The 12,123-nt window shown below is 56.1% G+C and overlaps 1 protein-coding gene across 3 annotated transcripts in view; it reads right to left on the bottom strand.

Annotated features, from left to right (window-relative positions):
- Window positions 1–8,060, bottom strand: part of LOC102976695 (ephexin-1) — an 18,761-nt gene extending 10,701 nt beyond the window's left edge. The window contains exons 1-5 of one of the 3 annotated variants that reach the window (XM_028486320.2): window positions 7,864–7,953; window positions 5,894–6,071; window positions 4,705–4,865; window positions 3,062–3,214; window positions 1,661–1,790 (exon numbers count right to left, since the gene is read on the bottom strand). In XM_028486320.2, the coding sequence (XP_028342121.1) occupies window positions 1,661–1,790; window positions 3,062–3,214; window positions 4,705–4,862 (441 nt within the window). In that variant the 5' untranslated portion in view covers window positions 4,863–4,865; window positions 5,894–6,071; window positions 7,864–7,953. Of the gene's footprint in view, window positions 1–1,660; window positions 1,791–3,061; window positions 3,215–4,704; window positions 4,866–5,893; window positions 6,072–7,863 lie in introns of all 3 variants that reach the window. The other 2 variants (XM_028486321.2, XM_028486322.2) reach the window with 2 other exon arrangements.
- Window positions 8,061–12,123: the final 4,063 nt, after the last annotated feature.

Genomic DNA, 12,123 nt, shown 5'->3' with positions numbered 1-12,123 from the left:
GGCCTCTCCCGTTGCGGAGCACAGGCTCCAGACGCGCAGGCCCAGCGGCCATGGCTCACGGGCCCAGCCGCTCCGCGGCATGTGGGATCCTCCCAGACCGGGGCGCGAACCCGGTTCCCCTGCATCGGCAGGCGGGCGCGCAACCACTGCGCCACCAGGGAAGCCCCTCTGGGCTTCTTTTGACTCGGGTTTCTTTGGTCCTAGGCCTCCGAGAGCCCCTTCCTCCCAGGCTCCGACCTCTCCTTTCCGATACTGCCCTTCTCCTGTGGAACTAGCTGCCCACGGCTTTGGCCTCCCGCCTGTTTGACCTCTGACCTCCCCTAACTGTGGGTCACAGGTCACCATCTCAGCCCATTCCTTTCTGAGCCACAGCCGGATCCACACCACCCGCTTCATCTGCCTGGTGGCTCGGGGGTTCCCTCTATCCACCAGCATGTGGCAGGCACAAGGGCTCTCCGCCCTGCCTTGCTTGGAGCCTGACTCTTGCAGACCCCCTTTCGGGAAATCTCACCCTCTGCAGGCTCCCCCGACTCCAGCTCTCTTGGCCTGCCTCTTCCCTCGCCGCGTTCCTTCTCGGGCACGATGTCCCAAGGCTGGGTCTTGGGACCCCTTTCTCTCCATCCTTGGTGGTCTCTCCTATTAAATACCACCTTGATGCTGAGGGCTCGCACCATGACTTCTCCCTTTGACTTTAAACTTGGATATGCAACGGCTCAAGGTCCTCCCAAGCTCAGCTGGTCCAACACTGAATCCCGCCTTCCCCATCTCGGGAAACAGCACCATCACCTGAGCTGCTCAAACCAAAGGGTCCCCTTCCCTTTCTCTCCACAGTAGCAAGTGCACAGCCCAGTTCACTGATTTCCCTCCAGGATCTCCCCCCACCCAACCTCCACGAACCCACCCTTCTTTCTTGAATTTTGCTCCTTAACCCCTTCTCCCATCTCCACTCTTGCCCTCCTGCCCGACGCCCTCCACACGGCAGCTGCTTTGAGCTCTTACCAGCGTCAACTAGATGGAATGACTCCCCATCCCACTGAGGATAGAACCCAATGTCTTACCTGGCTCCTTAGGCCCCTGATCAGCCTCTGCCCACATCTGCACACCCATTCCCATCATGTTCCCCCAGCTCACTGCTGGCCGCCCTGTCTCTGAACCTTGCTGCCCCAGGGCCTTTGCATAAGCAGCTCCCTGTCAGATGAATGGCTCCTCGCTGTCAGCCAAGTCTTAGCTTAAATGTCACTCATCCGAGAGTCTTTCCTGATCCCCCAACTGGTAGTGGGCAGGCAGTCACCACCATCATGTCACTCTGTTTCACCGTCCTCAGCCATGACCACTTCCTGGTGTGGGTGTGTGGGTGTGTGTGTGTGTGTGTGTGTGTGTGGGGGGGGGTGTGTGTGGGTGTGTGGGTGTGTGTGGGTGTGTGTGGGTGTGTGTGTGTGTGTGTGTGTGTGTGTGTGTGTGTGTGTGTCTCTCCCCACCCTCCCCCAGAATGTGGCTCTGTGGAAGCAGGGGCTGAGTCCCCAACTGCTTGGCGCACAGTAGGAGCTTAATTAGGATTTGTGGAACAAATGGACTTCTGGAAATGGAAAGCCAGCCTGGAATGACCAAAGGAAACAGCCTGCAGCAGGAGAAGTGTGTGTCAGGGTAGAGAGGCCGGTACCTGGACCAACAGCTTGAGGCGCGTGATCCTCTGGAAAGGCAGGATGAGGAAGGAGGAGAGGGGCAGCCCCCTGCACTTGGGGTCCAGCTCCAGCTGCGCGATCAGCTCCCGAAAGGCTGCCTTCTCCTGGCTGGGGACACAGACAAGAGAGTAGGTCTCTGGTTAGTGGGAGGCGCAAATCGGAGGGGGTTCCTCCCTGTCCTCAGCCTCCTAAGAACCAGACAGCCCACAAGCACAGAAAATGCGTCGATTTCTTCTCTTCTGTTTTTTTTTTAATGGAAAATAAACTGTTCGTGTACAAGTCAAATAACAATAGTGGCTTCACATGCCAGGCCCATGAAGACTTAGCAAAATATGCTGTGTGTGGGAGGGCAAGAATTCCTTGCGTGGCCGAGACTATGAATCAGACGCAGAATTCGATGATTTACCCAGCAGGAAACGGTGGCAAGGTAAACCCACGTAATGACAGGAGCAGGCAGCAGGCTGGAGACGGCTGCAGGGAGAAACTGCGCTACTCCTGCCAGGTGGGGATGTCTCGTCTGCAGACGGGCTGAGCAGTGGGAACCACTGCTGGAGATCAGACGCAGGCCCTGCACCGCCCATCATTAGGGACACGGCGCTCAGGCCCAGAGTCTGCTCTCTCGGGCCACACCAGTGGACCCCTGGGCACTGCAACATCTAGAATCCTGTTCTCCTGTGTGATTGTCTTCTCAATGTTCGTCCTCAAAACTGGCATCCCGATTCCCTCAAATCCCAGTTTCAAACCCCAAATGTAAAACACCCAAACCCCTGAACACTCAAACTTTAAAACATCCCCAGTGAACTACACGGCTTGATGGAAGGACCCAACGAAGCATAACGTCCAGAGGTTACTACTCGCAGAGTCCTTTGGTGTCCGTCAGTGTGCTAAGAACATACCACTGGTTAAACTGTGGTTGAAACGTGGTACAGAAATGTGAAGAATTCGAAAGAGGCAAGTTAATGAAAAACTCTCTCATCGACGGAAACCCCAAGAAAGTTTACAGAATGGGCAGATTAGTAACTTCAAGCGCTTTGCTGGAGAACCACCAAAAAGCCTCCCCCCCAACTCCTTGCCTTGTCTCTAGTTCAAACCACTTTCCTGCCGTCTTGGGCCTCGAGTTGTCCTCTTGGCCTCAAGCTCCCTTTTCTAAAACTCACAGAGCTCCGCACGGCCATCTAGACACAGGTCCAGTGGGCGCCATGGCTGACTGTCCCGGGGTCAACATTTTCCTAGTGACACCGAAAGCCCCCAAACGTGCCGGAGTTGGATGCTGTCCTGGGAAAGCAGAGACCCAGGGACCACAGCTCAATGTCAGCACAAGAGGAGGGGGCCGCCGGGGCCATGCCTGCGCCATGGCCCCGCCGCCCAGCCATACTCACAGCAGCTGCTTGTAGGTCCTCTCCTGGTAGGTCTGGTTACTGACGTAGGTGATGTAGACAGAGAAGTGGTCGGCGGCGTAGAGGTACACGATGTCACACACGTCCGAGATGACGATGTTCTCCTCCATCCGGCGCTCCAGCTCCAAGAGAAACCTGCAGCGGGAAGCGGCTGGGTTAGGGGTGGCTGGCTGCGGAGACTCGGGACACGTCTCCACGAAACCAACCAACACGACGGGAGGAGGTCCCAGCGAGGGGGGCACATTCCGTCACATCACGGAATTACTTGTTCAGTTTTTTAGGTGGGTAGTGACATTAGGAACATTTTTAAAAGGGAGAGACCTCATCTTTTACATCCATACTGATGCTTTTACAGTTGAAGTGAGATGACGATGGGGAACTGCTTCAGAAGGATCCGTGGGTGAACCTAGATGCTGAAGCGTGGGCTCGTTACACTGGTGTCTCTACTTCTGCATGTTTGGGATTTTCCATAATAAAATATAAATACAAAACTAAATAGACACCCCTCCCCCAGTGGGGGTGAGCGGCAGAGACCGAGGGGTCTCCGAGGCTGCTCTGGTCTCAGTCAGCTCTCGCCTTCCTGAGCCTACCGGGTGGGGGGCTGCCACGAGGATCTGGGGGCTGCAAACGGAAGGCGGGGTGTCCATGTGGAGGGGGACCGACTCAGGAGGTTCCACGGAGAGCCACACACGGGTGTGGGTTTGCTGCTGCCCGCGTGCTATTTCACATCTGAATAGGCAGGGTCGGACCAGCTCATAAAAGCTGAGTTCTGGGGCCTCCCTGGTGGCGCAGTGGTTGAGAGTCCGCCTGCCGATGCAGGGGACGCGGGTTCGTGCCCCGGTCCAGGAAGATCCCACATGCCGCGGAGCGGCTGGGCCCGTGAGCCGTGGCCGCTGAGCCTGCGCGTCCGGAGCCTGTGCTCCACAACGGGAGAGGCCACAACAGAGAGAGGCCAGCGTACCGCAAAAAAAAAAAAAAAAAAAAAAAAAGCTGAGTTCTGCACTTTTAGCTGCAAACCTCCCCAGGCTACAGTGAAAAGGGTAATTGGATCTTCTGTCCTAACGGAATGACTGGAGTTCATTTCTTCTTTGCAATAATCAGTCAATAGATGTCTATTCCTCCTCCACTTAACCTCGTCCCGTCCTTCTTTAGGCAAAAGAAGTACAGTCCCAATCGCCACCTCCACACACTCTTGCAAACACCACGCAACTGGACAGGAGAAAGTGTAAATCCAGGACCGCGCTCCGCGTTGGCCCTCAGAGGGTCTCGGGCCCCGCACGCACCAAGCCAGGGCCTTGTGACGTCAGGATAAAGAGCAGCTCACACGGACACCCCCGGACCAGGTCGTGACACCCGCCACTGATGTGCCTGACTGTGGGAGACACACGGAGCAGCTGCGTGGCCGGGGGGACCTGCAGGCAGCCGTCCTGTCCAGGGGGACGCGACGGGCCTCCTTGCTGGGAGATTTCTGAATTTATGTATTTAGTTACATCTTATTACAGAAAATTCCAAACATACAGAAGCAGAGAAGCCAGAGTAACAGGCAGTGCCACCAGCCCCGGACGTGCCCCAGGCGAGGGGGAGGGACAGGAAGCGGCCCCACGAGGACCGGGGCGGAGGCTCACCGCTCGCTGACGGCCATGACGTCCAGCACGTTGGAGAAGAGGATGTGCGCCTCGGACGGGTGCAGGATCTTCTTCAGGCGCTCGTTCTCCATGAAGTGGGACACCAGCAGGTTCAGGCTTTTGTAGTAGGAGGCCTCGGAAGTCACCAGCTCGAACATGGCCTGGGACGTGAGGAGGGCCAGCAGTCAGCACCCAGGACTCGTCTCCCCCCGCTCTCAGACAGATGCAAAGGTTTTATTTTAGTTTAGTTTTTTGGCCGCCATGCACGGCTTGCGGGATCTCAGTTCCCCGACCAGGAATCAAACCTGTGCCCCCTGCAGTGAAAGCGCCGAGTCCTAACCACTGGACCGCCAGGGAAGTCCCCAGATGCAAAGGTTTTAAAGTGAAAGAAGACTGCTGTCGGGGTCTGTGCTGGCAAGGGCGCTGCCATCCGCGGCCAAGATCGCTTGCCCCGCTCACAGTAGTGGAGCCGGAGACAGCCTCGTGTCCAAGTACGGAACAAGGTGAAACACGAGGGGCCAGCCATCCGGTGGGTTCCCGACAGCTGCTAAGGGTGACTCAGGACTGTTTCCTGGTGTGGAATGGGTGAGAGAGAGAGTCAGCAGCAGAAGGGCCCCACTTCTACACACCCAGAAAAATGTCTGGAAGGAAACAGGCCATAATGTCAACCACAGGTGTCAGCAGGGGGTGGGGTTTGGGGGTGACTTTTACTCTTTTCTTTTTACCCTTTCAATTGTCTAAAAATTGAACTATGAGCATATATTGTTTCTTTCATGGTCTTATTTTATAATGTAATCGATAAAGCAATTTTCATTTTGAAAAAGAGAGAAAGAAGACAGAGAAAGAATCCATAATCTGATAAGCTTTTTGGAGGCGCCTTCATTCTCTATCATGCTTATCACCTGATTATTGAGTCTATGAAACAGCAAACTAACCGGACCTCCACTCCCTCACGTGTCATCTGTGAAGTCAGGGCAGTAGTTGCTGGTTCACCCTCCTTCCTCGCTCTCAAGCAAACCCATGACCCTTCCTGAGACCACCCTCACCTTCCTCTCCCCCATCTCTCTCTGCTGTTCCTCAGCTTAGGGTGGGTTCAGGTCTGGGCCCACGGTGGCCGCCCAGAAGGGACAGTGTAGAGGGATGAATTGTGTGCCACCCAAAGCCGTGTCCACATGCTACGCTCCGGCACCTGTGAGTGTGAACCTGCCGCGTCCACGTGCTATGCTCCGGCACCTGTGAGTGTGAACCTATTTGGCAAAAGGGTCCTTGCGGATGTCGGTGAAGGATGTCAAGGTGAGGAGACCATCCTGGACTGAGGGTCTAAATCCAATGACAGGTGTCCTTACAGGAGAGGTACAGAGGGAGATCTGGCAGACACACAGGAAAGAAGGCCATGTGAGGACACAGGAAGAGACTGGAGTGATGCTGCTTCGAGCCAAGGAACACGTGGAACCAGCGGAAGCGGAAAGAGGCAGAACGGCCAACACGCTGATTTCAGGCTTCTGGCCTCTACAACTGGGGGAGAATAAATTACCACCCAGTTTGTGGTCATTTCTTACTGCAGCCCCAGGAAACAAGCACAGACAGACAGAGGAGGGCTGGGAGATGGGACAGCAATGAGTGAGGGGGCCCTGGTCCCTTCCCAGTGTCCCGACCACCCCACATCTCACTCCCTTTGGGGTCCTCCATCCTCCCACTGGCCAGAACCCTGACCCAGGCAGGGCTCAAGGCTCTGGCCACGAAAGCTAGTGCTCCCGGGGCTAGGAAGGATGGTCGAAGGAAGGGAGACAGGGAAGGGAGAAGGGGGGGAGGGCCAGCATGGGTCCCAAACACACAAGGCGCTTTCTCGTTCCATCCTCACTGGTCCCCCAGGAAGGACATACAGAAGTTCGCATTCCACTGAAAGGAGACAGATGCAGAGGTTAAGGAATGCCCCAAAGTTACTGCTGGAGGGTGGAAGATTCAACCCAAGGTTTTTCCAAGTTCTGGGCTCTGCCCACCAGTACCCACCCCTGCTGCCTTAGACGCAGGTAGAGTGGGGGTTCAATGGCGTCTGCAGGTGGCCTGGCCAGCTGGGCAGCCATTCTGCTGATTCCCCGCAAAGCTCGGACAAACAGCCAACCTGGCAAAGTACTTTAAGATAAGCGACGTATTTGTAAGTTGGGGACGCCTAACAGCGTAAAACTGCCCGGCACCACTGAAAAAGTTCACACAGAGCTCACGCCAGGGTGGCCCGCAAATGACAGACCGTGGGCCACCATCAGAGGAGAGCCCAGCGGTCCCCTAGTGTCTGTGGCTCACTCAAGACAGTGAGAGGAGGCACTGAAACGAGCTGGCGGCCTCTCTGTAACTGTCCCCAAGTCACAGACGCTTGGTCTGCTTAAAGATACGAAACCACACAAAGCACATCCCGCTGGCCTCACTCACGGCAGAGCTGAGGCCTCAGCACGCAACGCCCCACCCTCTGTGCTGCCAACGTCCAGCCAAGCCCTGCCTGGCAAGGCTGAGACCGCGCTGGGCGGGAAGTTCCTGGGAGCATCTCTGTTACAGATGTTGAAAACAAAAATCACTTTCCTGCTGCTAAATTTAAGTTTCTCAAGAAAATGTCAGGCCATTGCAGCTTGCAAGTTCCAAGCAAATATAACTAAAAGAAACAAAACACCCCAAACTGAGACAGATGAGTGTTACAGATACCAAGAGAGGAAAACACCATCACGCCCAGGATGCAGCCCCGCAGATAAACGTCTCCCTGAGCGACGCCCGCGAGGCACAGCTGTGGGATCACACGTGGGAAAGGTGCCCAGACCCCCGAGAGCATCACCATCCTGATCTCCGGGAGGACGAGGGGTCGGCGGCCGCCGGGCGGTGGCGGGTGGGCCTCTCAGCCGCCGCCACGCAGCGGGCGCTGGGCCTGAATCACCGCTCCTGGACCCCGGCGGCGCCCCTTCACCACAAACTCACCCCCTCTTTCTCCGTTTATAGGCGATTAGTCATCCGTGGATTTTTGTTTTCCAGGGTGTTTGTCTTTAATTTATATGTCAAACTCTTTGCCACATCAATATGGTCGTCTCTTCCTCATCAATATTACGTTTACCCTCAGTCATTCAAGCCTTTGCACGGCGTGTGGAGCCCACAGGGATCCAGGCCCTGCTCACTCACCCACTCATTCGCTCGTTCATTCGTCCGCAAACGCTGACGAGCACCCGTCCAGGCACCCGGCACTCCTCCTCCGTGAACGCAGCAAACTCCCTGCTTCCATCCCAGGGCAGTGAAGGCAGAGCAGACAGGAGTAAACGCCTCCCGCTGGGGGTGAGGCACGCCACGAGCCGACGGGAAGGGGCGTGTGTGCGCCCCCGAGAGTGCGTATATACGCGTGACTGTGTGTGCGTGAGTGCGTATACGTCAGCGTGTGTGAGTCACTTCCGGCAGAGAATCCCTCCTTGGTGAGGGCAGCCGCTGCTGCGCGGCCGGGCTGGCCGAGGCCCCGCACTGCCCGCCGCCGGGCTGCAGGGCTCACACAGGACCGTGATCCTCGGCAGCTCGGTTAGACCCGAGTTTTCTGAGTCACAGCCTGGCCTCCCATCGGTGCTTAGTGCTAGATTATTCCGCTTGGTGTCTGCCAACAGCCATGATATGCTTCCCGAGTTTTTTCCAGCCCCGCTACTACTAAGCCCAACTCCCTCCTGGGTTCTTTGCCAAGGGTAAGAGCCGGTCAGCTCTGGACCCTTCTTCGAGGGGCCAGTCCAGGAGGTTTTGCAGCCAGTGAGGGCTGTGCTGGGCCTGGTGTCCACCACAGGCCGCTGAGGAGCAGGGCTGTCAAGGCTCCGGCCTTGGAGTCAGCCAGAGAATCGCTTCATCTCACTAAGCCTCAGTTTCCCCGTGTGCAGAGGGAGGACCACAGTCCCGAGGAAAGGCCCGGCCGGAGCCGGCCCCCCTCAAGCGCCTGGCAGACAGAGGTCTGGGGTCGTGATCCATCCGCCATCTGTGTGTCGTCTTCACAGGACCTCAAGTGCTTCACGGATGGAGCTCCAGCCAGAGGGGTCAGGGAGGGCCTGTACCAGGAGGTGACATTGGGTCTGAGTGCCAAAGTATGACCCGTTCAGAGCAGGGGTGTGGACACCAGCTGGGGGTGGGAGACAGGGTGGTGGAGAGGGAGCTGGGGGAGGGGCCTGGCGGCCAGGACACTAGAGGGGTCACGTGGGGGCAGAGCAGGCTTCTGTGTGCAGTCTTAAGTCCACCCTGCTGGCCGCCGTGTGGACCAGAACCACACAGCCTTGCGTTCCGGACTCCCGGGGCTGCTCGATGCTCCTGGGTTCCGTACGTGTTCTCGCCGCTTCCTCTCGACACTTCCCCCGCCGGCCTGTGGATGAGAAGCCATGCCTGTCTCCCCACAGGCTTGGGAAGAACTGGATTATATTTTTCTCAGTAAACTTAGATTTTTCTCCAAAAAAAGGAAACAGCGTATCAGAGAAATCACCGGAGTTCCAGCTGAGACCTTCGCCACAGTCTCATGAGCTGAGAGGGTTCAGCTTTGGTCGGTGAGCATCTCCCCCTCCCTGGGGGAGTCCAGAAACTTCCGAGCCTGCAGATCCCAGGCCAGCCCGCACCCCACGGACGCACAGAACCAGGACCCCTCTCCCGATGCAGCCCAGGCCTCGGTGCTGTTTGGGTTCAGGGCCCTCACGCAGCCTTGGGACCGGAGTGGCCCTGAGTCAGGCCCACCTGGACCACCCTAGTCAAGCAGTGCATTTGAAGAAACAGAGGAGACCCCTGACCCATCAGCAAGGGGATGAAAGAGGAAGCCAGGACACCAAGAAAAGTCTGCTTCTGATCAGAGAAAGTGAAAAAAACAGCCTCTAACACACAAAGAGCACTGTCCGTTGAGAACTCAGTGTAGGGCTTCCCTGGTGGCGCAGTGGTTGAGAGTCCGCCTGCCGATGCAGGGGACATGCGTTCGTTCCCCGGTCTGGGAGGATCCTACTATGCCGCAGAGTGGCTGGGCCCGTGAGCCATGGCCGCTGAGCCTGCGCGTCCGGAGCCTGTGCTCCGCGACGGGAGAGGCCTCAACAGTGAGAGGCCCGCGTACCGCAAAAAAAAAAAAAGAACTCAGTTTACTGACCCACAATTTCCTGTGATCTAAGACGGTTCGGCCTATGGTATCTCATTTTCCGACGCAGGTCCTCATGGTCTGGGCAGGCAGCTCACATCATCGGCCTCCACACTCCACCCTGATGTCCCCATTGGTATGGGTCCTTCCTTCTTACAGCATCAGCGAAGCTCAAGGCTGAACAGTCCTTTGCCTTGTTCTTTACCTGCACCGCCTCCTCCTTACAATTCAGATTCTCTGTGGACCCCGTGTGTGGTCATTCTATCCCGATTTGGATTGGTTTCGGCTTCCTGACCTTGGTGTCAATGCTTCACAGTGGTCTTTGATGCCATAACCTTTATTATGATGCTGTTGCGTGGCCTGAGTCATCAGGGGTCAGAGACAAAAGCTGGCTGACCGAGGACAGACGCTACCCACCACCTCCCTTCACTACTGTTGTTGTCTGGTGTGTTACTGGCAGAGCCGGGAAGGAAAAGCATCCCCTTACCCCTAAGTGTCCCAGGAGGCACCTTCACCTCTGCCTGCATCCCAGCTTCTTTCCAGGACAGACTGTCTGCAGTGGCCGGGACTAAGCTCTTGTCGGAGCATATGTACAGAAAGGATCTTCTCAGGTAGCCTGAATTTTCCCCCCTGTTATGGACTGAATTTTGTCCCCCAAAATTCATATGTTGGAGTCCTAACCCCCAATGTGACTGCATTTGGAGATGGGGCCTTTGAAGAGGTAATTACAGTTAATGTGCTCATAAGGGTAGGCCCCTAATCCAATATGACTGGTGAACTTACAAGAAGAGGAACAGACACCTCACACCTCTGTGTAAGGGATGCACATACACAGAGGAAAGACCATATGAGGACACAGTGAGAAGGTGGCCACCTGCAAACCAAGGAGGGAGGCCTCATCAGAAACCAACCCTGCCAGCACCTTGATCTTGGACTTCCAGCCCCCAGAACTATGAGAATAAATGTCTGTGGGTTAGCCACCCAGTCTGAGGTATTCCATTATGGCAGCCCAGATCATGGACTGGAGGGTGAGGGCAGGGGGGCCCCTCCTGACACAGGACACACATCCCTCAAGGAACAAGGCAACGTTAGACATTATTCCAAACTGCCGTAAAGGAGGCCTGGGACCAGAGTCCAGAGGAAGGAGACATTCTCTGCAGTAGGCTCCCAGGTCACTGGGGAGGTTCAGACCAGAATGATGACTGTTCATCAATATTCTGTAAAACAGCATGTACTGCTTCCAAAAAATCACACTGAGGAGAAAAAGGCTGTTTTGCAAGATCTGCTGTGCACTCCCCGATGCCCCTTTGCCAGTTTGGGCATCACTTTCTCTCCAAATCCAGGAAACTCTTGGCTACATTTCTCTCTTAGTCAGTACCTTCCTGTCTGAGACACATTGATGGGTGTGACACTTCATTGGTAAACAGTGGCCATCAATGTCCTTGTCCTCTCCACCTTGTCTGTGCAGGGTTATCAGAGATAAATGGCACCAGCGGGCAAATAATAGTAACAGCTGCCATTTGTCCAGCTCCTAACCGTGCCTGGTGTAGTGCTGAGTACTTCCAGTGTGTCACCTCCCTCCGTCCTTAGTGCAATCCTGGAGGTCCCCGACCATCCCCACTGTGCAGATGAGAGTGCCGAGGCCACGCAGCCAGTGAGTAGCAAAACCAAGTTCGCAGCCCATCCTTTTGACCTCAGGGCTCTGTGTCTTGACCGCCCTGCTAGAGATGCCCTTGCACAGAAATGCCCAGGCTTCCCTGTGAGCCTGCAGGCCTGCAGTGGCGCCAGGCTGGTAGCCCCTCTCCTTGCAGGTCGGTCTCGCTCTGCTGTTATTTATGCAGAAGCCACTTCCTTCCCACCCTAGGCTCTTTCCAGGTTCTTAGTCATCTTTTTAGCTTTACATGGTGCTTTCAAGTAGGTGCTTGATAATAAGTTTGTTAAGAGAAAACCTCTAACCCAGTGCTCAAATGCGAACCAGGCCTGGCGTCGGGTCGCTGGGTCGTACGGGTGGGTGAGTCGTGCCCACGATTCACAACTTCCACCGAAAGGCTCGGCTCCCAGACCTGTCCTCCTCAGGGCCGTCTGTGTCTCTTTACAAGGACACTGTTAGCTGTGCCCGTCGTTCGTCCTCCTCTCCTGGCTCCTGCTGGCCTGAATGTCCGATGTCCCATCTCCTTTACCAGGTGGCTTCCTGAAAGGCCTGGCCTAGGTGCAGCTCACAGGAAACTCCAAGTGTTTACTGAGCACCTCCCAAGAGCTGGGGGCTGGGGGCCGTGGGCACTGGGGATTCCCGAGAGGACCAAGAGCTGACC

Source organism: Physeter macrocephalus, unplaced genomic scaffold, assembly GCF_002837175.3.
Source record: "Physeter macrocephalus isolate SW-GA unplaced genomic scaffold, ASM283717v5 random_814, whole genome shotgun sequence".
Classification (NCBI taxonomy): Eukaryota; Metazoa; Chordata; class Mammalia; order Artiodactyla; family Physeteridae; genus Physeter; species Physeter macrocephalus.
This window is presented reverse-complemented; position numbering and strand designations above follow the sequence as displayed.